We start from the raw sequence: 25,711 nt of genomic DNA on the forward strand, positions 1-25,711 counted from the left end.
GGAAACTCCATATTCTGGCCTAAAATAAGCATCCAGAGCTTACCAACCGTCGTTTGGTGCGCCCGTTGTGCCCAAACGTCGTCTGACATCTCAGGAACCGGGCACTACGCGTCAAGTGACGCATTCGTCTGGTGCGTGATTGCTGGACGATCATGAGCTTCGAGCAAAGTCGAAGGCCCACGATCAGAGGTCAAGCTTCAACCAGCCAGCTGGACGCATCAAGCAATCGTTGACGAGCGCCCGTCCTCGCTGACAGCTCATCGTTTCCAGTTTGGAAGTTGTGATGACCACTCCTTGTTGACCCTCAGCTATGCCAACCACTGGGAAGCCATGGACATCGTGAGCCTCCACTTCTGCATGTGATGAATAATCATCAGTTGACGCCTCGAAAAGCCGCCTTAGGGGTGATTGCAACGCCTAAGCTCGGAACAGGTCTCGCGACATCCTCCGAGTCGCGCAGGCGAATTCCGAAAACGAAGACCGTGTGTGACCCGGTTCCCCGCGCTCCACGCCCCGAACCCCGTGCCGTGTCTTAGCATGTGCCCGACCAGCCTCGGCCGGAATCTGGAATTCCCGCTCTCAACTTCCGATGCCACTCGGGGTTATGATTCTGGAGAGGCTTGGACGAGGCGCTTTGCTCCAGCTCTTCTGGGTCACAGTATTCAGCCACGCCGATAGCGCTGGGGGACGCCACTCCCTCTTGGGAACTATTCAGGCAAGAAGCCTCCCGGATTTGGCGATACGAGAAAATCGGTCACGCGACCTTGTTTCTTTTCTCTCCGAGGCAGTATTTTCTGGGAGGCTAGACATTGAATAGCTCCATGTCGATGTTGGGCGTAGGCAGGAGGCTGTGACACATTGTGCGATTTGGGTGGCTTGGCTGGCTTGCTGGCTGATGATAGATACGTCCAAAATAGTCAAGTATGCTGAAAGTGATTCGATTTGCTTCGATTGCTTTTCGGAAACTTCCAGAGAGACTGTGATTATGGCAGTCATCGCAGTATTCCGTGGAGCGCCCGGAACACGCGGCTGTAAGATTTCGAGTATGTGCCAGACCGGAGTAACGGATGATATCCCGTCAAGCCACCCGTGGGGGGTGTGCAGGTATTCCCAAATATCTCACGAAGAGACGGAGAACGCACCGGCGCCATCGCATCGAGTATCCGAGAGTTGGCGGGATGAATGGGCTTGCAATGAGCAAGATTGTTTGGTGACTATGTCGCCTCGAGCTGCCATGCAGGCATATTGATACCTTCAGTGATGGGAGGACTTTAATACGAACGACTGAAATGATGAATTTAACGAATATGAGCGAGTAATAAGAAACATCATACTTGCGAACTGGAAGCCGTGGGTTCGCCACTCCAGGGAATGCCTTGCCGCGTGAAAATAGTCGAGTACAATTATTGGAATGGTAGCTCATCATTCTGCAGATATGGATTGACTTTGGCATGTCCAAACCAAAACCTTCGTCGTAGAGGCATGCGCTGCTCCACGCGGAGGTGAGCCATGAACATCTATGAAGGCTTCCATGGGTGATGCTATCTGCTACGTGATCTCAGAATGCTATACTATCGTGTTCCAACTATGTGTGGGCTAATATCTAGTAGTAATCACCTCAATACTGGGAAATTGTGTCCAGCCCAGCCTGCTCAAGAAACGTCCTGTCAGCCTTCACCAGAGTGCATTTTCACTAAAGCACCAGAAGTCTTATTAGCCTATTTGAAAGTCTTAAACAAGAAACCGCAGTGTAAGAATTGTCTCAAGATGTGCGTTGTGGAAAGAAAGGATTCGAGGTTTTCAGCGTGAAGAAGAACACTAACCACTCAACCCTGCTTGCTCCGAGTTGCTCATGCTCCATGCCAGAAGAAAATGTCCCAGTTCATACTTCGCCTTGTGGGAATGATGCTTCTAGACACATGTTAAGGTCGACGAGACCCTCTGTTTGTCCCAGGAGAGTGCAGTCAACCGTGCTTATACATGAGATCGCTTAGCCATCAGGTAATCATGTTACGAGCCGCTCTCAAATGTAGATTGATGATGCCCGATCTTCCGTCAAACCAGTAACATTGACTTGATTCCAAAACCGGATGTACTCATCAGCTGTTACAAGGAGGATGAGAGAAATATACTTGGCTCACGAGGCGTACGACGGTGACAAGCACGACTGACTTGTAGTTCCTACGAGATGCATCAAATCTTCACATGGCCAAGAAACATTCAAAATGCGAAAGTAATCAGGTATATTGCCTAGTGGAAGTTCTATTCCAAATTCCTAGGATACGTCTGACTTGCTCATTCAATAGGGAAGAAACAAAATATGCTCATACATTCGGCGCTCGGTGTGCTCCTGTGAAGCTTTCGATTGTAGAAAGCAAGGGTGGCTCCCCACAAGACCAGCACCCAGCATGTCTGATCGAGGCCCGCTGTGAACGCTGACAAGAAACGTAAACGGCATATTTGACCAGCTTCGCAACGGCGGGAAGCAACAATGAAAACAAGATACCGCAGGATCTACATCGACACCACATCGAGCGCGATTTGGGACCAGTGAGTCGATCTACCGCCTCGTAACCACAACTGTCTCATTCCTCTCTCTATACCCATTAATTCTCTCAGGAAACAGCAGAGGTTGGGATAAAGCGGGTCATCTGGGGGTCACAAAGATATAGACCCCTGGAGAGGGTCAGAGACAGGCCCATAGAGGTGCGACGTAGCTGACACTGACAATTAGCAGACCTTTTGGTATCTGGTTCAGTGAGCATTAGTTACTAGAAGTTGTGTATTGCTTCGAATTCTCCTAGAAAATGCACAATAGAGTCTTGTAGAAGATGAGTTATGCCGTCCCGTGAAGAGTGTAGAGTGCCGCACAGGTGTAGTGATTGAGGCCTGCATAGTTCAACGTGAGTTATACCGACTCCGCGGACTCGGGGCCCCTGCCATCCACTGAGTAACAAATCTTTCCGATGCCTCTGTCCTGCGAGGATGTTCCTATGTCGCAAATTTCAAGTCATCTCAAAGCATACCTACTCCCATTCTCTACCATCGGCATAGCACGGCACCTCCACGACCCCAGATTCAGGGCTTGGAATCATTGTCTTGCTGGGAAACGGGGCAGAAGATAAGGGCTTGGCTCTCCTTACTTAAGACATAGCAGATGATAACCGCCAGTGAAATAACTCTGGTCATGTGGAGAACCACGTAGCTATCTAGGAGGCGTTGATCGGATCGCCTCGGTGGTTGAACCGTCCCGTATGCAATGTGAGGCTGCTAAAGGGGAAGTGCTTTTGGGGTTCTCCATCCTTCATATCTATCTCGCTGGATGTACTTCGAATGATCTCGTCGTTGTCAGAGAAGCAGGGACGAAGAGGTCGTTGCCAGAATCTTGTATTTCTTGTATCACAGACAGGCATTTTGAAGTCTTGTCGTCTCGGGAGCATCTCGCCGATGGACGGCTAGAGATGCTCCAATATACTGTCGAATCAATTGCCGCCGGGGTGAACGAGTCCGCAGCCGCGAGGTCGACGCTGTCCCTGCTGCTGCGGAACGATTGCCCGCCCCGAGGAAGACTTCTGCCTTATAGCTCACGGCCCCTTTTGCTCGGCTGAGCTGGCGATGATGAGTGAAGGCAGTACAGAACGGGCGATAGGGACCGCTTCGGGGCGAATGATCTGGTTCCTCCACTGGAGTGGGCCCGCGAAGGCGTGTAGAGAAGAGAGCATGTGCTTGATGATGGTGTTTTCCTCAAAAGTGCCTGCAGTCGTTGGAGGCTTCCGAGAGGAACAACTGGCAAATACGACCTATTGGGTTTCGAATGGCCTCGTTCGACAGGGAAGCGCGTGCCAGGTCGACGAGCCCGAGGTTTCGTTTGCCAAAGGTATGCTTGTCATATCGCAGTACAACGGCACAAAACGAACAAGCTAAACACTCTAGCCTTATGTGTTATTTCTAGCGAAGTGGACGACAGTCTGCTGGAACCGCTACTCCGTGGTAACCATTGGCAATGAGCAACTCAATGAACCCTAAGTGGCAAAGCGGATAAGACCTAGGGACGAAGGAATGCGTCGTTCCATACATGAGTGATTCACAGCAGGTTGTGGATTAGTCTGGGGGACACAGCTCATTGCGCTTCAGCTTCGGGATGTAGAGTATTGTTCATATTCGTCTGATATTCTTTGAGGTCCTGAGACCACCTGTTTTTACTATACTCATCCTCCCTTTACGCATATCGGGCCTGTCGACGCAATGCATACAATTATGTCTTCACAGACTTCACAGAGAGACCAAGAAGCTCGGTGATTACTGTCGATTGATAGAGTTGATAATTGATTCTCTTTTCCTTCTATAAATTAAAGCCACCGCGTAACGCCCAACATGCTATTCATTCAAGCCGATTACCAGAATACATTAGGTTTAAGTCTACACCAGCAGGAGTGCGCAAGCCATGGCCATGGTCAGAACCAGCCCCGACACCGCAGGCCTGCCGGGTGATGCGCCCGTGACCTTGCCGCAGCACTCACGGGTATACGTGACGTTGTTCAACTTCGCCTGGACCTGGAAAACGGAGCCAGGCGGGTCACCGTAGTTGTAGTAGTCGACGTTCAAGATCTTGGGCGGGCGACCCCAGTCTTGCGTGCACTGCGCGCCAGCCAAGCCAAGAGAACCATTTCCGGTAGCATTGTTGGTCTCGTTGAGCAGGGACACGGCAGGGACAAGGATGGAGGCGCCAAAGATGTTGTACTCGGCGTTGAGGTTGTGGTTCATGAGGTACAGGCGGTTCTTGGCGTCTTGGTCCGACAGGTTTGGCGGGCGCTGGACGGTGCACGGGAATGAGCGATCCATGGGGTCGAACGGGGTCTCCCACATTTGGGAGAACTCATCCATAAGCCAAGGATACTTCTGCTGATCGGCGACGTAGTCGAGGAACATGACGACGCGCTTGCCGCGGAGAATCATCTCACCAAGCGTCGGCCAGTCGTCGTATGCCATGGGCAGGAACGGGGCCTCGTAGGTGTATCGAGTGATTCCCGAGGCCTCGATGAACGGAACATACAACTCTGGCTTCGAGTAGTTGCCGTTGCCGAGCAGAATTGTGACGACGTCGTAAGGGTGAGAATCAACCCATTCGCGGACAGTCGTGAGCCAGTCGGTGATTGGGCCAACTGCGGTGTGTTAGATGGGCGCGATGGAGGTACAGCATCGAGAACTTACCATCGAGAATATCGCAGGATGAGTGACAGAAGTGCGGCTCTGTACCGTTTGTGGGCCACTGGATCTGAGCTTGCAAGAAGCGCACTCCATCGTTCAGCTGAGTCGTGACATCGAGAGCTTGGTTGGAAGCAGAGTTGCCTGGGCGAACAAAGGGCGAGTTGTGGCAGCCGACCTCGGTGACATTGCTGTACTTCCTGTCGCAGAATTCGACATAGTTGTTGCAGGGTGTCGTGTTCGTCGCGGTGGGAGCGGTTGAAGAAGTCTCAGAGGCGTTGCCGCTGATTGTGGCCGTCATAACAGAGGAGGCGCCCGAGATGATAACAACGGACTGCCCCTCGGCGTTTGTAGTCGTCTCGGTGACATTTCCAGTAAAGGTGACGGAGCCGGTGACGGTCGTGAGCCTCTCGCCGGTGAGCGTGATTTTGGAGGTGTAGGTTTCGTAAGGTCCGGTCGGGGTTCTAGCCTGGGTTACCGGGACTGTCTTCGTTCCCGACAGGAAGGTGACATCTTTGGTATTGGTGAGAGTAAAACTGCTGGTGCTGACTGCATCTTGAGCTGTAGCTGGGGTCGCAACGAGCGAGAGCAGGCCCAGGGAGAAGGCGAGTAGACGGCCGGTCATGGTGGGCGACGCAGCCTCTCGCGAGGAATGCTTGCTGGCTTAACGACTGATGGATATGGCGATGTTGAGGTTCAGGTTCGAGATGGCTGTATGTATTCGTGCCCTGATCGCGACAGGACGCAGTGACCAGGTACCCCTCGAAAAGATTTGAGTTGGGCAGAAGACGGGAGGACAGAAGCCAAAACGGATATCGGATGAGCAGGACGACGACGTTGGGACTGACTCGGGAGGTCGATGACGATCCTGGACACCGAGCTACTTGATAGTACAAAGCAGTAGCCAGAGCGGAGCGTCTTGGAAGCAATCAAGGTAAGGAAAAATAAGGCCGAGAGATTTGCGAAACGAAACAACAAAAAGCCCGATCGGCCATTCACGCGTGAAGATGCTGGTGCCAATGTACGTTTGGGCGGCGCAACGGTACGGTAGTTAGCAGCAACGAGAACGAGATTCAAAGGTCAAAGGTAAGAGGCGTGCCGCTGTCGACCTCCTATGACATAATATTTGTGTACTGGGCCTGGTTTCCCGGGGTGGCCCAGACATTTGGGGTGGCTAGGCGGGGGCCTGTGCTGAGCCCACCTGGGTTGTCTGCAATGCGCTGGCGCTGGCGCTGGCGCTGGCGTTGGCGTTGGCGTTGTTGCTCCTGCCCGGTGCCAACCTCAGCAGAAAAGAGAACCTAACCTAGAGACTGGACGGCGGTACCGCGAAAAGAAACAACCTTCGAGTGGCAGCAGCCCCCATCGGGCGGGCCCAGGGGGCCCAAAGAGCCCCATTTCAATGGCCCACCTCACCGAAAGCTGCTGCGAGGATCGCTGGGGATTGACCTTGTCCCTGTCGCCTATCTCCGGCACTGCGCTGCATGTCCCGTATCAAGAATAGATGTATCCATAGGCACCGCGAGCATAAAACAAACAACACAGAGCGACAATCGAACGACGACGACATCGATGGAGGCAACAACGAATCTGCTAGTGCACATCTGCGGCATGTCTGCGGCGAAGGAGGGGCATCCAGGATCCGGGAAGGGGCCGCGGGCGGCGAGACGGCAGCAGGAAACAAGGGACAAACGGGTAACACCATCCCTGATTCCCTGGCGATCAACGGCACAGCTGCCGGCGCGGCGGGGTGTACGCGTGTGCAGCCTGCTACATAGTATGTACGCGATTGTGGTGGCTTCTGGAATACGCCTCTTGCCAGTTGTCGCTCAACGACTGGAAAGGCCATAACTGGGCTGAAGAGTGATGGACAGAGTAAAGTTTTAGGCTTCCATCAACCCGTCAATCCTCATTTCGTTTGTTTGAATCGAGATAAACAGTGTTGGGCAGGGGTTCAAGCTGATCACTCTTCACGGGGAATTAAATGAGTACCACTCTAGATTGGGACCGAGTCTCTGCTGGGATTCGCCCAGAAAAAATAGAGAGAAAAGCACACATGCCACACGCACAAACACGGGATGCACACGGCACGGCCAAGGCAGCGCTGCGCCGGACGGGGACCGTGGACACCGCGGCCCCCCGGCATCTCTTTGTGAGCATCATTCATCGTTGATCAATAGTGAAGCAAAGGAGCGGACACAGCCATCGTGTGCATGCCTGGTTTTGCCGCTCCCTTCCCGGATGGTATTTAGCAGCAGCATGTGCCCGATGCCGTCCAAATCGGATGGCCAGGAATTTCTGCAGGCGTTCCTTTTTCAGCTGTGAAGGGGTGGCTGTCACCATCAATCATCAGGCCGGCCAGCCGAGAGAAGTGACACGACGGGGCTCTTTGAGGCGGTGCTAGACCAGGGGCACCGGATCTCGTTTACGCAGCATTAGACGATTCCTACTTTGTATGGCCAAGGGACCCAGAGAAGGACGAGACCGCCTCTCTCTCACACACGTCTGGCTGGAGAAGCGTGTCCGTGGTGTCTTATTCATAACACATCGAGCTCCGTAATAGACGAGGCAACTGCCGCAGAAACGACCCTACGCATATGACCGAAGTGGGCTCCCGCTACGGATACCAGGTGCAGGTTACCAACCTTCCTACCCTGCTTGCCTGAAAATGCACCTCTGCTGCATGGCTGCACCACTGCCAAAACACTCGTCCCAGCCCGTGCTGTGATTTTCCCCTTTTTTTTTTTAGTCTCTTCTCTGCCGGATGGACGGTTCGTTCCAATTGTCGACTGACTTTCTTGAAAAGCTCTGGCTCTTCCTCCAGCCTGTCCATCGGACGAAAAGAAACCAGGGGCCCACTGCACCTTGCATCTGCTTCAAGCCAAGGCACGCTAGCATTAGCCTGCCGCCAAAGACACTGGTCGACTTCCTAGAGTGAGGAAGAAAAAAAAAATAGAGCGGATAGTCGTTGCTACGACGTCATTTCTCCCTGATCGATACCCTCCTTTAAGCTTCCCCAACAGCGATACGCCTGGCTGCTGCCAACTCACCTCAACACCCGACCGCCGACCCTGCCCAGCTCGCCCTGGCCCTTGCCCAGCCCATCCGTATTTACCAAAAGCCAGGGATCCGTCGGTGGGCAAAGGTCTGGCCTGGCCTGGCACTGTTTAGTTTATTCTGTTTTTCCTGGTTTCGATCGACCGGTCTGTCTTGGAAGTTGATGCCCATCATCATCACCATCTTCGACTTGATGCCGCTTCTTCACTCTTCAGCCTGGTGACATACTGCAGACGCGTCGTCTTCTTCCTTCGCAGGCGAGACATTGCTGCTTGGCATTGGGTGTTGGCAGTCTCGATTCAACTCGACCCAGACACCCATTCTTTCCTCCCGTCACCCAATCCGGACTCTGGCGAGAGAAAGACCATCGGAGCCCGCGTCACCTGCACCTCCCACCGCAACCTCAGGTCACAGGTCGAGGTCCGCTGCCGGCATCTACAGATATCTGGGGAAGCACCACAGAGTAAACGCCGTTGCCCCCCGCTTCGGACGCTCGACGACTTCATTCTCATTCACCTCACCCCTCAACCACATCCCAGATGGCTAAGATCCGGAGGAACAGCGCAATCGTTTGCGCCGTTTGTTATTTCATCTCCATCATTTTCCTCATCCTTGTCATCATCGGCAACACATCCATCAAACCCGTCCTTACCGACATCTACTTCTTCAAGCTTGACGTCTCGGATATCATCCCGTTGTCGTCGGGGAACAACGCTGCGCTGTTGAACTCCATTGCTAGGAGTCTCGGCCTGCACGATTTCTACCAGGTCGGCTTGTGGAACTATTGCGAAGGTTACGATGATGAGTATGTCCGCTGCCCGCGTCTTCCCTCCCGATCAACTCACTGACATCGCACCCAGAGGCGTCACCTTCTGCTCAACGCCGCAGAGGCTCTTCTGGTTCAACCCCATAGAGATTCTCACCAACGAGCTTCTTGCTGGCGCAACCATTGCCCTCCCTAATGAGGTATCCACCATCCTCAACATCCTCCGCATCGGCCAGCAGGTCATGTTCGGCCTCTTCCTCGCCGGCATCTCCCTCGTCACCGTCCTCCTCATCGCGACGCCCCTCGTTCTGCGCACGCGCTGGTGGAGTCTTCCCATGGCCATCTTCGCCGGTCTCGCCGGTCTCTTCGTCACGGTGGCCTCCATCATTGCGACAGTCATGAGCGTGGGAGCTCGGTACGCGCTTACGCAGCAGTCCGAGCTTAACATAAGGGCTGTTCTCGGTGTGCGCATGTTCGTCTTCATGTGGATCGCCTCGGCGTTGACCGACCTTGCGTTCATCCTCCACGCCGCGATGGGATGCTGCTGCTCACCCAGAAAGGAGAGAGAGGCGGCTGCCGCGGCCGCGGGCACCACGACAAGCTCGCAAGAGAAGCAGGAGAAGACTACCACGAGCAACGGAGAGAAGCCGTCTAGGTTGCCGGCCTTTATGAGAAAGCGTAGCCCAAGGTCATCCACTTCGTAATCGCGTTGCCGGGGGTGGTTTGAGGAATGATCATGCAGCTTGTGGCAGGATGGTAATTTGCCATTCGAATGGTTACCTAAGTAATTGGATTAGAAAGCCCCCTCAGCATGGCTGCCCGCAGCGGCGAGGATTAGTGAACGCGCCGGGGCAATGGAGGACTCGAGATATCGGCATTTCCAGTCTCGGCAGTACAGACAAGCATTGAGATTGAGCAAAAGCAAAGGCGTTGGTGGTTGCGTTAGCATAGGATAGGACGGCCGTGACGATAGAATCGCGTATTAGAAGGGAGTGACGAAGAACATAGAATAGTGTAGCTTCCTGGACCCAATACCGTACTACTAGTATCCCAACTGCAAGATGGCCTGGCGGGGGTCTGAGGTTTGATGTTGAGTAAGCTCTTCCGTGTCGCATCGTGGTTTAATGAACTGCAGCCCGGCGGGATGGGATATACTTAAGCTTACATGGTGGTTACGTGGGGGTCAGCGTACCCCCTATCGCACCTCGGCCTTGGCCCCTCAGACTGAGCCTCGGCTCGTCTGAGCTAGGACCCTGAAGCTCTCATCTCATCCGAAGAGCTCCCTCAGCTTCATTCACATTTCTCGCAAACCAAAACCTCCTCGTCTTCTGCACCTCGAACAGGATTCCACATCTCTCGAGAAACAATTGCACCTCGGGAACCTGCCGCTTGAAACTCGTACCACCATGGACGCCGCATCGCTCTTCAACGTCAAGGTAATCAGCCAGCCAGTCCCTCACATCACCCAGCCAGACTAGACTAACAAGTTACTCCCCAGGACAAAATCGTCCTCGTAACAGGCGGGGCCAAGGGCATCGGCCTGATGATCTCGGAGGGCTTCGTCGCCAACGGCGCGACGGTGTACATCTCCTCCCGCGACGCCGCCGCCTGCACCGCGGCCGCCTCCGCCCTCTCCGCCAAGGGGCCCGGCACGGCACACGCCATCCCCGCGGACCTGCAGAAGCTCGAAGACTGCAAGGCCCTCGTCGCCTCCCTCGCCGCCGCGACGGGCGGCAAGCTCCACGTGCTGGTCAACAACTCGGGCGCCGCGTGGGGCGACTCGTTCGACACGTACCCGGACGCCGCGTGGACGAAGCTGCTCACCCTGAACCTGCAGCGCGTCTTCTCGCTCACGCAGCTCGCGGCGCCGCTGCTGGAGGCCGGCTCCAAGGAGGGCGACCCGAGCCGGATTATTAATATTGGCAGCGTCGACGGGCTGCGCGTGCCGCTGATGAGCAGCTTCGCGTACAGCGCGAGCAAGGCCGGGCTGCACCACCTGTCGCGGGCGCTGGCGCGGGAGCTGGGCCCGAGGGGGGTGACGAGCAACACGCTGGCGTGCGGGCCGTTTGAGAGCAAGATGATGAAGGCGACGCTGGACTCGATGAGGGCGACGATCGAGGAGGAGATCCCGATGCGAAGGATCGGGACGCCGCAGGACGTGGCGGGCGCGTGTCTGTTTTTGGCCTCGAGGGCGGGCGCGTTTGTGACCGGGGCGACGATTACTGTCGACGGCGGGATTGTGCTTGCTTCCAAGTTGTAGTTGGGCTCTGATAGAGTGGCACTTGAGAGGGGGTGAGAGGGACAGAGAATATCAGATTTGACTAGAGCTGCGGACTGGCGGCGAGGAGGGGATGTAGACGCATTGAATATAAGCGGCAAAGCAGCAATATGACATTGACGGATCAAGCTTCGTGCCCGAGTTGCGTGTGTGTTTCTGTTTGGGATAGAACAACGTGGACATCGGTGAAGCGTTCTCACATGGATGGATCATCACTCTGAACAAGCCAAACGAGAACATTGAAGAAGACCAGTAAACTGGCTCGTGTTTAAAACTGTAAACATAACGTCTAGGTAGGACGAGCGTCCTCCGATGTGGTATTCATACATGAGAGCGAAGCAGTCATTCGGGTTTGGGTATGACAAAGAGCGACAGCCCCAGTCCCGGTAAGTTTACGCCATCGACGCCGTTGTAAAGAAACGTCCCAATAGATAGATATTCCCAATCCCGCAATGCAATATGCCCCTGGTTTGATCCTGTAAATAAACGCCGATATGCCGTTGATGAAAGTAGTGTTTGTTGCCGTTAGAATGAGTCTAATCGTCTATCCATTTCCCCCGGTGTCCGAGATGATTGGGAATGAGTAAAACCGATGCCCCAAGGTCCCATGAGAGAAGACTTCTAAGACCGATTAAACGTTTCGTAGCGAGAGGAGAGTAAGGTCCGGGTGAAAGGAGGGGAGAGCGGGAGAAGGGTCGAGAGGAGAGGTGAGCGTCACACACGCACAAGGGAAGACGGCGACGGGAATCTCCTGGCCTCCGAGATAACTCTTCCCTCATGTGTGCACATTTCGATGCGAGAGTGACAGCGTTGCGTCTCGCATGCCTCGGCTTCCTCCCGCAGACCGCATTGTTTCAGCGGGCCCCATCCGATAGTTTGCGAGTCCGCAGACGGTCCGAGCTGAGAGCGTGGTAGAAAGAAGGTTTGCTCAGATAATCTTCATTGCCCTTTCGTAGCCTTGCGGACGGATACGTAGGTGGCTTTTTCTTTGTCAGGTCTACGACAGACCGCAGGCCTCGAAGTCGCGCATCATGACGGCCATCTGGGCACGTTTCGCGGCCTCGGCGACAAGGGTGAAGTCGCGGAGGAAGGCCTCGGTTGACGGGGCCTGGGCGGAGGGGGCCTGAGGCGGCGGGGCCATCTGGTTGGGCGACTGATCCGTCGACAATGAGGACTGCGAAGACATGGAGTCCTGGCGAGAAGGCTGGTTGGGTGCGTTCATGATTGCGGTGGTTGTGGGAGGTGAATTTGTTGTGTGGTTGTGGGTGGTGGTGTCTTGTTCCGAGGGCAAGATGTGAGGTGGACTGCCGAGGCGGAGGGGCGGGCAGGTCGAGAGAGGCGATGGTTGGTGGTATTATATCCCCAGATCTTCGTTTTTGGGGCTGCCGATCTTGACTGTAAAAGTGAGACCCGAGCACAGTGTACCTGAACGGGGTGATGTCAGGCGGGGATGAGAGGCTGGAGATCAGGAACCGGAGGGCGGAAGCGAGTTGAGAGACAAGGCGTCCAAGTAAGGGCGAGCAGCGTGTGAATGTCTTTTTAAGAGCAAAGGGCGTCGATGGGTATGTCTGGGATTTAACAGACGTAACGGGATAGCCGTGAATCGTGGGGATGGACGAGGTTTAAAGTGATCGTGGGACGACCCTGGTGCCAGTGACAGGCTAATTGCGGGTACTGCTGTCTTGCTTGGACAATATTGGACGCAATATTGGATTTCGGCGCGATTGCGGATAACCAACGACCCTTGCAGCGGACAGCCAACAGTCGTGTGGATAAGATAGATTGGGGTGTGCGGGTGGTGACCGACAAGGGCAAGGGGAAGCAGCTGGCAGAGAACGAGAGTGCAGCGATGGGAAGATGGTGACAAGATGACCAGATGGTTTTTTCCCCTTCGCCTTTCCGTTTGAAAGAGGGAGAAGAGTGAGACACGCAGGAGGTGGGGAGGAGATCACTGAGCCACACGCACACGCGAGCGAGGGATGTTGAGACTCTTATGTGCGGGATATCGTTCGAGCAGCGTCGTAACCTGAGCCGGATCCTGGGCTGGATAAGGCGAGTCGGTAGTCGACACGGGCTTGCGTAGGATGCGAGATGGAGGTGGGTAGTGTGGCAGCCCTTTTTCCTCGTCTTCTCTTCTTGCCTTGCTTGTTGACCGTAGGATCCAGGACCGAAAGAAGGCTGGGTGGGATGTAAGGCAGCGCGGCGGCAGCTCGTGCGGACGGGAGAGGGTGTGGATGGCAGCGATGATGTGATGGGCAGCTGGATTGGGGTTGGTTCAGAATGTCCAGTTGACTTGCTTTTGTTCTAAACGAAAAACTGCGCGTGTGGGTGTGAGTGAGTGCGGTGTGGGAGAAGATGGGTGGGAGGGATGGTTGGATGGATGGATGGGCAAAGGTAGCAATAATATCAGGCAGAAGAGGCGGGCTGAATGGAGAGGGTGGGCGAGTCGAGGATAAAGAATCTGAGGTCTGGTTCCCATCTACCGACGCAAGACCGAGATGGCTGCGCAAAAAAGGTGGTTATTTACCATGTACTGCCCGCGGTGTACCTTTTGCACGGAGAGTAGCCGCGGTAGCAGAATCCATCTCATCTTTCCCCAGTTCTTTTTTGCAAAAAACCGAGAAAAAAAAAGAGGGACACGGCCGATACGCCTTCACGTTATTTCCCACCGTCTAATCCATGACGCTCAATGCCCTAGACCCGACCCGGCCGACTCCTGCCCGGGCTTCTGGAGCCATGGACCTCTGGAGCCGCGATAATAGGTCCGAAGATTGGTTTGTGGACTTGGAGAAGGACCCGACCCGAGCTTGGTATGTATGACGCCACAGTCTTCGTTGTCGTCCCACCCGTAGATCTTCTGGTGCCTTTTTCTTGTTGCCTCGGGACGACGACGATTATCGATATGCATATTGCATCAGTCGAGGCCCTCAGCTGCCATGCTTGCTTGCTTTCCATGGCGCGGGGGGGTTGCTGAGGTACGACGAGGACGACGGACAGCGTCAGGCCTTGCGGTAAACGTCGCCAAAAGCAGTAATCAGGGCCCCCATGTGTCAAGTACCGGTACATTATTCCCCCATGCGAGGCGGGGGGAGGCGGTTTGCACCGCGTCTCGACTCAGGGCAGCCCTTCAGGGTCTTTGCGGATCAGCGGCTCGAGCGACCGACTCGGGAGCAAGTGAGTGCGCAATTCACGGGCAGCACATGGGGGTCGGCCAGAAGGCCGGCGAGCGTTTCGCTGTGTGGGGTAGGGCGAGGCGGCATGTCGTGGTGGACATGGGGGGCGTCGACTCCAAGTACCGGTACGTGAGCGCTTCTCTCTCTCGTCCCTCAGCCAATTCTCCGCATTGAACTTGACTGGATCGCATCAACCGTCCCTGGCGACGCGATCCTGGGAACAAGAACCAATGCACCGAAGCCTGCCTCGTTCGATTCCAGCCTAGGGCGAGGGAGGGAACAGCCAGGCGATGACATGCTCTGCCCCACCTGCAGATGCTGCTGCTGCTGCTGCTGCTGCTGCTGCCGCCATCCCACGTCCATGTTTGCTGGATGCTGGTCGGTATCCCATGTCAAGACCTGTATCTGCGCGGGCAGTTCTTCCTCTTTGTGTGTCTCCGTGTCCGATCTTGTCCGTAGTCTGGGACAGCACGCAGTATCCTTTGCCCGAACAGACGAAGAGATGCGGTGCGCGATACCAACCGAGGCAGGCGATGGATGAGATGGCTGCAAAGCGAAACGAGGCTTTTCGATTTCGATCCGATGCGAAAGTGAGACCTCTGCCCTCTTGTCTGGTAGGTTGCTGGCTTTCGTCACCGCGCAGGCTCTAGGCCCCGGGAGGCACGGCGTGGATTCCCGTCCCAAGATTGTCTCTCTGTCGTCGGATACGGCGAGACCAGCAACGTGTAGAGTGATGACTGTGCGGCTGTTGCGTGGGTTGGTGCGGGCTGAACTCTATCTCGAACGGGATTGCGGGGGAAGTGGCGTGGATGGCCTGGATTCTTGGAAAACAGCTCGAGGAGAGGAGGCATGATCACAAGCCTCGAATCGAAGCTGCTGGATGGAGTAACAAAACCCGGGGGAGCTGCGAGAAACTCAAAATCAAGGGGGATGCGCCCCCGTTGACTCTTGTTCTTACTCGCTTTCCCAACCCCTATTTGCTTGTGATTTTGTCTTTTTCTGTCTCTCGCTGAGGCCATCGTGTACTGTTGTCGCCATACCTTGCCTCTTTGGTGTGCACCAGGCACCGCTTGCCCTTACTCAGAACCAGACGGACGATGGGCTGGACGCGCCTTCAGAGCTGTGAGTGACAGATGGCGGGAGATCCAAGGTGGTCCCAAGTCCAGGGGTGGCCGGTCGGTCGGTGGGGAACATGTGAAGAACGACCACACGACATTGACGGAATTCCCGTTTTCGACCTTGCCTTGTTTCCCCACACAGGCATTCACTGGCGCTGGGGGCGTGGCGGCCGTCGTCGACTTTGCGCGCTCGTCGCTTGTTTTCCGACTCATCAATGACATCGGCATAATCCCGTGGGTGGTGGACGCGGACGTGCCTGGTGCTTGGGCAAAAAGATGCGGAAAATGTCGGGATAGAGATTTCCCAGTCCCCAATCTTCCCATCCCACAATGCCCACACTTATCGCCGCCTCTCCATGGGCTTGGACTCGCCCGAGTCCCATGGAGACTGGAGTTTTTTTTCTCCAGTCGTGCTCTTGGGCCAAGCGCGCGCAGGGCTTCCCGTTGCCTTTTCGCTCCAGGCTCGGAATACCTTCGGGATGAGAATGTCCCGGGGCGGGTAACACAGAATGATGATCAGATAGAACCACTCTCTTCTGATGTGGGGGCCAGAATCGCGCAATCTCGTGAGACAGGCGAAACAAACTGGAACAGACAGAGTAAAATTTTTGTTCTTTCTTTCTTCTGCCTTGGTGCCTTGGTTTGCTTTCAGTCACCCGTAATAGCAGTGTTGCGATTCGCATGTGCAGCGCAGCATCCGGAACTTGTTGCTCCAGCATCCAGCCGAACCGAGATGCGTAACCTCGTTTGGAAGCCGTCCAGATGCGTCTCGGATGGGAAGCATCACCACCGCTCGTTAGGAAGGTTCTTCCCAGACCAATCCTTGAAGACATGCAGCGCTGGTCCGCTACTTCTTGGTAGACCGCAAGCGTTGGTGTTGGTAATAATGCAACTGCGGTCTCTGTTGATGGCCTCAGAGATTCACTAGCTCGCCCTCGCCTGGTCGACTAGGTACGCACACGGGGGGAAGGTCGGGCGTCGAAAGATATGCCCAAGCTTGCCGTGGCCAGAAAAGCATGGCAAGTGTGTGTGTGGATGGTGTCTTGCCCTTCCTGCCTGGGCGCATGCACTTGCATCTTGTGCACGAGTCGCGGCAGGCTGGTGTCGTTCCCCGTCTGCAGCTGTTCATGACTGTCTGTCATCACGCTGTCAGCCGTCCCGTCAACCCAAAAGCTTGGCCTTCTCAAGCGGCACTCGAGTACGTGTGTGTGATGCGGCACTGCCCAAGTGGCCAGGCGGTGTCCCTGCGGGTATGTTTTGATCCAGCAACTCAAAAAGAGAGTTGGCAGGAATCGAACGAGGGAGGCCAACTATCCGTACGGCTTTGCAATTGAGCGAGGAATTTGCCCGAGATCACCGAGGGGCACCTTGCTCCCAGGAACATCGAAATTGAACTCGGCCCGCCAGTCCACAGTCCGCCTGGAATTTCTCAATTGGCCGCGATTAATCCGGAGCCACCTCACCGACGGGGGGCTGCTCCAGGAGTCCAGTCGCCAGCCTCCAGGGTCCAAACCAACGGGGACTTCACCGAGCCGGGGTTGGGTTCTTCGGGCGGACGGCGAGCGTTTGATTCACCTCGGCCGGCTCCATCCTGTTGTCGTCTTTCTGCTCGATATTTCCGCCGTCGCCTGCACGGATACCTGGAGTCCTGGACGGATACCGACCCATCTGGCTACCTGCCCAGGCGGTCGATGGGACCAGCAGCGCTGTCGCACAACCTCTGCGTCCGTCCCCGATCATTGCAGGAGAAGCGTCATGGAAGCTAGACACGAGAGGTGTACGATATTGCCAGAGTGATAGAACTGTAACGGTAGCTCAGGGCGAGAAGCAAATCCAGGGTCCATTTACAACGCCGCAAACCCGCTGCTAAGGTAGCAAGACATGCAGTCGTCTGCAGGTGCAAGCAAGCCTTCCAAGCAGCACAACAGCTTAACCAGACCACTCCACGAACGGGAATCCCTTTCCAACCGGGGGTGCATGATACCAGCCCAGATCGCTTCATCAAGAAATCTCAGTCCTTTGCATTGCACCAGCGCCAGTCAAGCAAACTCGTGCCACACTAGCAGTCCAGGCTATCAAGCGGCTCCCGTCTCGCACCACCCGACCCCTCAAATGCGCCGAGAAAGAAGGAAACTCAGATATCCTCTTATCTCGCATGGGGACGCGATAAATTACTCCGGGCGGCAGATGGGCGGTGAAGGAAAGAAGCGCAACGCGATAATCTGCAATTCTCTCACTGCTGCTGCTGCATGGTCGTTTCCGTTCCGAGACTCCACCGACCGACGGACGCCCCGGCCCTGCCAGCAGCAAATGCAAGTGAATCCGTAGCCTACGCAGTAAGGTACGCACTAAGGAAACCAACGAGCTTCCTCCGTCTCGCTCCTCTCTCCCACGGACCAACAAGGAGACAACACCACGCCGGGGGCAAAGAAAAAAAAAAAAAAAAAGGATAGCACGCGAGACGCGGCCAGCACGAGAATCGATACGAAACCCGAGGACCCCTCCTTCGACGCTACGTACCTTACAGCGTATCCTGACAATCTCATCTCCATCCTGGGGCAGCTCCGTCGTCCGGAGCAGAGCTCCGCTTCCCTCATCGCGGCGCGCGCGTGCCCTCACCCCTCCTTCTCGGCCTCGCACACAACCCCTCCTCGCCGCCACCCCTCCGCCGACCTCCCCGGCGCGACACAGCAGCCATGCCGGAACACCCTCCGAGGAACTTGTTCGACGTCCCCGCCCCAATCGCCGCCCTCTTCCGCCGCTTCCCGCTCGTCACACTGCCCCCGAATGACCTCCCCATCCGCTCCCCTCCCCGCGGCGACATCCCGATCCTCTATGTCTTCACCACGGACGACGATGCCCCGAGGGGCCGACCGAGCTTCAACCCCTCGTGTCTAAAGTGGCAGGTCAGTCCGAATCATCGCCTCTATCCCCTCCGAGGTCACTCCCAGCTAACCCGCGCCTCTCTCCATCCAGACCTTCCTCAAGATAGCAGGCGTACACTTCCGCACCTGCCCTTCCACAAACCACGCCTCCCCCTCCGGCGCCCTCCCCTACCTCCAACCCTCGATACCCTCGCGCCCCATCAGCGCCGGCTCCAGACTCGAGACCTGGGCCCTCTCCCAGAACCCCTCCTCAAAACAACCGCCCCCGCCTCCAGCAAGCCGCCTCCAAGCCTACGAAGCCCTCCTCGACACCCGCGTCCGCACCGCCTGGCTCCACGCCCTCTACCTCTCCCCAGCCAACGCGCCCCTCCTCTCCCGCCTCTACATCGACCCGGCCTCCACCAACGCCATCGTCCGCCTCACGCTGCGGCACCAGACCACCTCCGCCGCCGAGGCCCTCGTCCTGAGGACGACGCGGACCGCCGTGGTCGACCCGTCGCGGATATACGCCGACGCGCGCGACGCGTTCGAGGCGCTGGCCACCTTACTCGACGAGAGCGGCAGCGGCGGCACGGGATGGTTCTTTGGCGCTGAGGAGCCGACGTTGTTCGACGCCTCCGTCTTTGCGTATACTCATCTGTTGCTGGACGGGCAGTTCGGCTGGGTCGACCGCAAGCTAGTGGAGCTGGTGAAGGAGTTCCCTGCTCTCGCGAAGCATCGGAAGAGGTTGCTAAAGATGTGCTTCCCCGAAGAAATGTAAAGAGAAGAAGATTAGGAGGGAAAGCTTGTATTATATCTAGAGCCCCCAAAAGGGTGTGTAGATTACATGACTGAAACGATACCAGCATGTCATGACATGATAGAATCAAACTCACGAGCAGGCGTCATCATGCGGGTCACTCCAGCGCTGGCAGAATGGGCAAGACGTATGAACAGTGGTAGCATGTCCATTTGTGCGGCGGCGACATACGCCCCAACTGAAGACCTATGTAAACTACCCATCCGTCGCATCAGCCAATGCAAGAATCCTCACGAGCCGACTGTAGAAGTCACCACCCCCCACCAAGACGAAGCCTGACGCCAATAGTATGAGTATAGGAAAAGTAGTGGAGTGGCAGAAGACACGGCATTCTAAAAAGTGCACAAGAATAATGGAATACCATCTATGATGTCCCGGTAAGCCTAGAAGCCCGCTGTTTGCTGGTTGGCTAGTCACAGAGTTGCCTCCCCTAGTAGGGAGACTTTGGGATATCTTCGATGACGTCCTGTAACGATACGAAGGCGCCTGGTCCGCCGTTTTCTCGCAAGTCGTCCAGCAGAACGCTCGTTTGAGCGTAGACCTTTTCGAGAGCAGCCCGAGATGACTTGCCCAATGACACTACGTAACGCGTTAGTTGAAGTACGAGGCGGCGGGATCATGGATGCTCACAAAGAATCGCAGAGTTGAGTTCCTCTGCTACTGCTATGCGTCCTTTCCTGTCAAGGAGATGGGCAACATCCTTCTCCAACAAGGGGTTGCTATATGCGAGCAACGAGTAGATGTCTTGCAAGTGTTTCGATACCTCTCGTCGCGGGTCATTCTTGAACTCCGCCTGGAGAGTCTGGCCGTACTGCAAGGTGGCCAGTTCCAGTTCGTCGATGCCGAGAGGCGCGCCGCCCTCGGAATCCTCGGTGTCCATCTGGTCCCACGCGCCATTCTCGGCGCCGTTGGCATCGAGGTCCATTGCTGAAGCACTAAGGTCAACGCCGCCGGAGTGCCCATTGCTTTTCTTACCCTCCGCAGCCGCCCTCAGCTCCGCGCCGGATCGGACCATTTCGATGAACTTGCGACAACGTAATTTGAAGTAGACCTGCTCGTTGTCTTTGAGAACCTGGGGATATGAAGCGTTGGTGTACTTAAGTGCCCTGTCGATGTCGCCCTCCAGCACAGCTCTTCGGATGCCTGCGTTTTGTTAGTCTGACACAAACAAGACCATCCCAACCAACTTACGTTGCCGCTTGTTAGCATGCTCATCGTCTTTGACATTAATCCCCTCGATGGGAGCATTCGGGTCGAGACTCAGCGCCTTTTTCTCGGCGTTGATCTCCTCTGCAAATGCTCTCGCCGTTTCGACATAACCGTCATGCTGTAAGAATTGAAGTACCTGTCTCTGTGTAAGCCGTCATCCCGTAGAGCTGGCCATACAGGAACCTACCAGGGCTTGGATCAGCTCCGTCTCATTCATTGACGGCGCGAGACTCAATGTGCTCGTCTCAGCGATCTCATTTTGGACGCGGGCTTTTTCCGCCTAAAGAGTCGAAAGGTTAGCAAATGACATTACAAACGGTTTATAAGTACAACTCGTGCATCCTTTGCAAATCGACAAACATATAAAGTATGCTCTCCAACGAAGGGGCTCAACGACAAGCTCATAACAGACACTGCAGGCATGCAAGACATGCAGCAAAACGCTACGCTTGACTCTGGAAGTCCAGTTGTATGACACAACAAAATCGAAGGAACTTACAGTCATCATTCCCACAATGTCAAAAACAAAGGGGCTTCGGCCAAAGTTGACTCGCACGTGCTCCCCTGACTTCTTCAGCCCAACTGTGGGGTAGAGGTTATTTCCTTTTCCGATTTCGCGGAACGCCGTGCCTAGTAACACCATGTCAGTCGAATTCAACTTCGGGGACTGGACTTTGCCAAGGGACAAGATGCCCGTACCAAGTATATGTCCGTTCTTTGTGAAAAAGGCACAGCCCGTGCGGAAGTTGATACCGCATCCGATCACGTCCGACGCGGTGAATGGCGGACCGTAGGCTTTGCCGCCGTTCTGCCCGGCGTAGCAGTGACCGTCGTCGCTGTGGTAGCCCCAAGAGTCTGGTTCCCAACCCGGAGGCCGCGACAGCGCTACCGTCTTCGCCGAGAACCCGATACCGATCGTCATACTGTAGGCGGTCGTCAGTTACCTGTGAATGTTCACCATCGTTTGCGTCACCTACTCGTCTCGCTTTCCTGACAGAATCTGAACCTCAAAATAGTAGATACCGCATTGTGGTGGCATATGATAGTCGGCCCGTATACTGTAGGCCTCGTGGTCGCGTTCTGTTTGTCCTCTCGGCCCGATATACCTGACCTCCAACCCGTCTGACAGAATGTCCAAAGCTCCATACTTGTCGTCTCGGTTCCACCTCGTTGGCAGCGGGGTAAACGACTCGTCCTCCTCAAACGCGGGGGGCTTCTCGATCACGTCATAGTTCACGCCGCGATGTGAAGCCGGCTTGCCGTGAAGACTGACGCTGCTGGCGCTCGCGGTCAGGTTTCCAGCACCCTGCACCTGGGCCGCCTGAGAATCTTTCTGCGCTTGCAACTTCGCCCAGTGCGCATCCTCCAGCCTCTGGACGTACGTTGAACCAGCCAGGTATGAGGGGACAAAAAACCCACTCCCATTTCCATTTGCGACACCTGATGAATCACCTGCCGGGGCCGACATGAACATATCAAAGACCCTCGAGAAGGAAGGAGCTTGCTGACCCCGCGAATACCGCCCGGACGCCCCGTTGAGGCTGGCGCCGTTCCTGTCCCCATCCATATCGCCGCCCCTGCTCGGATCGTAGCTGCTCGCGGGGGCTTCGAAGGTGATATCGTCAGAGGAGTTTAGAATCTGAGAGATGACCGAGGTCCGTCCTGGATGGGAGAGGTAAGGTGGGTTAAGGGTGGGGGGTGTTCCAGAAGCGACTGAGGCGTAGGAGAAGCGTCGTGGGAGGAGATCAGAGCTGCTGATAGGCGTGTTGGAATCGGTATAATGCGAAGAACCATGGAACGGGTTCGTCATGGTGGAGGGGTCGGGGATCGTGGGGGAAGGCGGCGGCGGCGAGCTCGGCGCACCTGTCACGTTCTAGGAGCTTCGCAAAGCCCCGAGAAGCCGCAACCCGAGCTTCACGGAATAACTAGGCAGGTGTGTCGAGCCTGTGGGGGATGGGTCTGTTCGAATGGGCGGTATGAGATGAGCCAGGCAGTCGGGCAGGTCTGGTAAAACGGGAGCTCGTCGGAGCGTCGAACCAGCAATCGGGTTCGGAATGGCGTGCTGGGACGGATACAGATCGGTTCGCACTATTACGATGTTGGTGTGTTTGAGGCTGGCCACGGAAGCAGCCTCGACAGAATCAAAGTATATTTGGCTCTACCAAAAGATCTGGAAGTGCACGGCAGAGGGTGCACTCGTCAGTGCAGAGGTGGCAGTGTAGTGCAGCTCGTTTATCGCGGCGATGACAGTGAAGTGGTTGAGTGGGAATCTCCGCACCTGGCAGGCAAGAGGTGAGGTGTGGTGAGGCAGAAGGCAAGGCAAGGTACCTTGAGTGCTTGGGAGGGACGGGTGGTGAGTTGCATCCTCCCAGCGCCCGGACGACTGATTCGCTGCTGGTCTTGGCCCGTCCTGAGCGTCCGCTAAATAATCACAAGAGCAGGTCATTGTTCGAGCCTAGTCGACCAGTTGAGGCGCCAAACGGGACCAGTCACAGCAGTCCCCCTACTGCAGCCAGTGCTGTCCAGGGATTCCTAGTGCAAGAGGTTGAGACCGTGCTATCGGCATATGCAGCTCATCGCACTGTACCTACGTATAGCCAGATGGGATGTAAAGCCCCTTGGACTCCCTCCTGATGAAGAGATTGGGCCGGCATACACGTGTCCAGCATGACGGTGTCCATGTTTAGGGTTGTTTTGGTAAAACTCGTCCTCGAGAACAAAGATCGCATGATGGATGAGACGTCTGGACAAACATCAAAGAGAAGGGGAAGTGCTGTCATCACATAGTGTGACATCGGAATCTGGCACTGTAACTTAGGTAATCATGGTGCCCACCTTGGTCCGGGGCTCTGGCAGCCCAGCCCCCCTGGGTGCTTAGGTAATGATCCGACCCGTCACCAACGTTCAACGTTCCAGCCTCTCTCCATCGCAACGAGGCAAACGCGCTCGATGGGGGAATAATGACAGGAGGGTACCAATGCTTTTTTGACAGTGGGTTTCCACAGCCCTTTGGGCGCTGATGAACCACAACACCGACCACCGCGGTGCCCCAAAGAGCCATCACCCGCCGCTTTCAATCAGTTTGTCGTTCCTTTTGGATGCACTCGATGCAAATAATCTTGCGACGAGATTATCCTGTATGACGGGTCAGAGCTGAGCTGGATGCATATTCCAGACTCAGACGGACGGCTTATCGTACAAACCTTCCAATCGCCAAACACCTCGCCTGCCGCGTACGCACCACCCTCATGATTCAATCTCCTCTGGAGTGGGACGCTTCTGTCGCCGAGGCTTTCGGCACTAACACCCGGCTCTTTTCGGTCATGCCAACGCAATCCACGCATACAACATCAATGCCAATAGGACTTCAGTTTTGAAAAGTCCGTCAATTCTATCGCCCGATGGGCGACTCCTCGTGCATGCGCAAACTTCATAGTGTACACTTTGTGTCTGTCCATAAGAACGCCTTCCCCGTGGTAGCTACCGCGCTGAACCGATATTCCGAATCCCATGAACGCCAGCGGACTAATGCCGCACACAAGGCCTAATCCAATTCTGAAAACTCCTGGCAAACGTGCCTGACAGATGCTGTCCGTCTCCGTACCTTTTTTCCCTTGCCCATCAAACTCCAAGCCTCTGTGTACATGCAGTGTACATGCACGGGACACTCTCAGCGTGTCTCTGCCTAAGTGATGAAATGGAAGAAAAGTGTAGCACCATCGGCGGTCGATCACGCGGCAGATATAGCCATCGGCGCGGGGGAGCTGGCGGGAACACTGCCGGGCGCACTCCGTACTTCGGCTTCGACGCCGCTGTTGACAGCGCTGTTGGCGTCGCTCTTTACTTGCTCGTTCTCCTTGTTTTCCTTGGTGCTGCTATCTGCTGAGGCAGCAGCCGATCCCTCGGCAGTGGACTCGAGCAACAGCTTAGGAGGCGCGGTCCAACGGGGAACCTCCCAGACGATGCCAGTGAAGCTCTTGAGGACGAAGCCACCCTTTGCCCATTTGCGACACGGCTTGCCCGACCGGTCAAGAGCACGTAGTCCAGCGTTGATAGCTCCCTGGTTCGCCTTGGGGCCGAGCTTATGTCCTGCGGCTCCAGACCGGGCATTCGGATCGATCGTACCGTCCTCCCTGTGAATATGTTAGTATGCGTGGGTGCAAATGCATGGTAGAGATGTCACGTACAGTCTGGCTTTCTTCTTAGGTCCAGGCTTGCCACGAACCTTGGGCAAGCCGTCCGGTCCAAGACCGTTGGCAGCACCGGCACCGCGTTTGGTGCCCTTCTTCTTGCCTTCGAGAGGAGGTCCCATGGATGTGGGAGCTGGTGTTCCACCTGCAGCAGGGGTCGCAGGGTTTGAGTCGGAGGCATTCTCGCCGTTCGTGGCAGCGGGAGCAGCCAGGGTCGCGGAGGTGGCAGGAGAGTCCTGTGATTCTTGGTTCTCCTTTGACTCGCTGGTCTCGTCGACGTCCATCTTGACGGGGGACTCCTCCTTGGCGGGTGTGGGCTCAAGGATTTCCTTCAATCTCTCGGCGCTGACCGTAAGGGTGATGATGAGGCCGCCCTTGCCTCCGGTCGACTTGCGTCGGACACCTATTGTGGATGACATTTCGATAAATGTGGTGTTGAGTGATGGATGGGATAGTCAGGCGTGATGATTAGACGTGTAAAAATGGTGGTGACGAAGGAAAGTTCGAAGGGGAGGCGACGGGGAGCTGTAGAAGTAGAAGGGTTGGCTTTGTCGGGGATACAGCTGCTTTGATCAACAGGGTGGCGGTCGAGCCGGTCATCCAATGGCCACGGTTAGGTTGTGATCTGGCTTGTGGGTAGGGGGATGGGATTGGCAAGGTTTTTTGGGCGTTGGGTGCGGTGCGGTGCGGTGCGTTGCGTTGCGTTTCCGGTGAGGTGCGGATTTCGCAGGCAGGCAGGCAGATTATTCTGGCGTCGGCGACTCGCAGGTCAGTGTTCGGGTCGGGCGGCGGCGAGGTGGTGATGGTTTGCAGCGACGACGATGCGATAGATGGAATGGGAGGATGGGTGGGAAATCTGATGGGGGACAGGAGAGAATTTTTATTTTATGGGGGAATCCATCTGGTAAGTTTGGCGTCTCATTTTCGAGAGAGCGCCAGACCAGGCGGCGTGACAATAAACGGTTCTCATGCTGGGTTGGGTGCTGGGTGAGTGGTGCGTGGTGCTGGGCTCTCGCTCTCTCACTCTCCGTCAA

General features: G+C 55.7%; 7 protein-coding genes across 7 annotated transcripts; 3 read left to right on the top strand and 4 right to left on the bottom strand.

Moving 5' to 3' along the window:
- Window positions 1–4,419: 4,419 nt before the first annotated feature.
- Window positions 4,420–5,830, bottom strand: CGGC5_v006019 (uncharacterized protein; the record flags this gene model as incomplete). The annotated part of the gene is made up of 2 exons (XM_032033587.1): window positions 4,420–5,162; window positions 5,212–5,830. The coding sequence occupies 2 exons, from the start codon at window positions 5,828–5,830 to the stop codon at window positions 4,420–4,422; spliced, it is 1,362 nt and encodes a 453-aa protein (XP_031887309.1).
- A 2,968-nt stretch (window positions 5,831–8,798) lies between these two features.
- On the top strand, window positions 8,799–9,729 carry pun1 (SUR7 family protein pun1; the record flags this gene model as incomplete). Its single annotated transcript, XM_032033588.1, has 2 exons — window positions 8,799–9,064; window positions 9,120–9,729. The coding sequence occupies 2 exons, from the start codon at window positions 8,799–8,801 to the stop codon at window positions 9,727–9,729; spliced, it is 876 nt and encodes a 291-aa protein (XP_031887308.1).
- Window positions 9,730–10,431: 702 nt separating this feature from the next.
- On the top strand, window positions 10,432–11,285 carry rhlG-5 (Rhamnolipids biosynthesis 3-oxoacyl-[acyl-carrier-protein] reductase; the record flags this gene model as incomplete). The annotated part of the gene is made up of 2 exons (XM_032033589.1): window positions 10,432–10,461; window positions 10,524–11,285. The coding sequence occupies 2 exons, from the start codon at window positions 10,432–10,434 to the stop codon at window positions 11,283–11,285; spliced, it is 792 nt and encodes a 263-aa protein (XP_031887204.1).
- A 1,015-nt stretch (window positions 11,286–12,300) lies between these two features.
- Window positions 12,301–12,525, bottom strand: CGGC5_v006022 (uncharacterized protein; the record flags this gene model as incomplete). The annotated part of the gene is made up of 1 exon (XM_032033590.1): window positions 12,301–12,525. One exon carries the CDS (start codon window positions 12,523–12,525, stop codon window positions 12,301–12,303), a length of 225 nt encoding a protein of 74 aa, XP_031887203.1.
- A 5,765-nt stretch (window positions 12,526–18,290) lies between these two features.
- On the top strand, window positions 18,291–19,239 carry mtx1 (Metaxin-1; the record flags this gene model as incomplete). Its single annotated transcript, XM_032033592.1, has 2 exons — window positions 18,291–18,500; window positions 18,571–19,239. The coding sequence occupies 2 exons, from the start codon at window positions 18,291–18,293 to the stop codon at window positions 19,237–19,239; spliced, it is 879 nt and encodes a 292-aa protein (XP_031887149.1).
- Window positions 19,240–19,708: 469 nt separating this feature from the next.
- ranbp10 (Ran-binding protein 10) lies at window positions 19,709–22,297 on the bottom strand (the record flags this gene model as incomplete). The annotated part of the gene is made up of 7 exons (XM_032033593.1): window positions 19,709–19,857; window positions 19,909–20,421; window positions 20,470–20,623; window positions 20,675–20,767; window positions 20,987–21,117; window positions 21,187–21,410; window positions 21,465–22,297. 7 exons carry the CDS (start codon window positions 22,295–22,297, stop codon window positions 19,709–19,711), a joined length of 2,097 nt encoding a protein of 698 aa, XP_031887150.1.
- A 1,920-nt stretch (window positions 22,298–24,217) lies between these two features.
- On the bottom strand, window positions 24,218–25,096 carry ies4 (INO80 complex subunit 4; the record flags this gene model as incomplete). The annotated part of the gene is made up of 2 exons (XM_032033594.1): window positions 24,218–24,620; window positions 24,675–25,096. The coding sequence occupies 2 exons, from the start codon at window positions 25,094–25,096 to the stop codon at window positions 24,218–24,220; spliced, it is 825 nt and encodes a 274-aa protein (XP_031887147.1).
- Between the last annotated feature and the right edge of the window lie 615 nt (window positions 25,097–25,711).

The sequence above is a fragment of the Colletotrichum fructicola genome, assembly GCF_000319635.2.
Source record: "Colletotrichum fructicola Nara gc5 chromosome Unknown KSG_Nara_v1_contig03, whole genome shotgun sequence".
In the NCBI taxonomy this organism is placed as follows: Eukaryota; Fungi; Ascomycota; class Sordariomycetes; order Glomerellales; family Glomerellaceae; genus Colletotrichum; species Colletotrichum fructicola.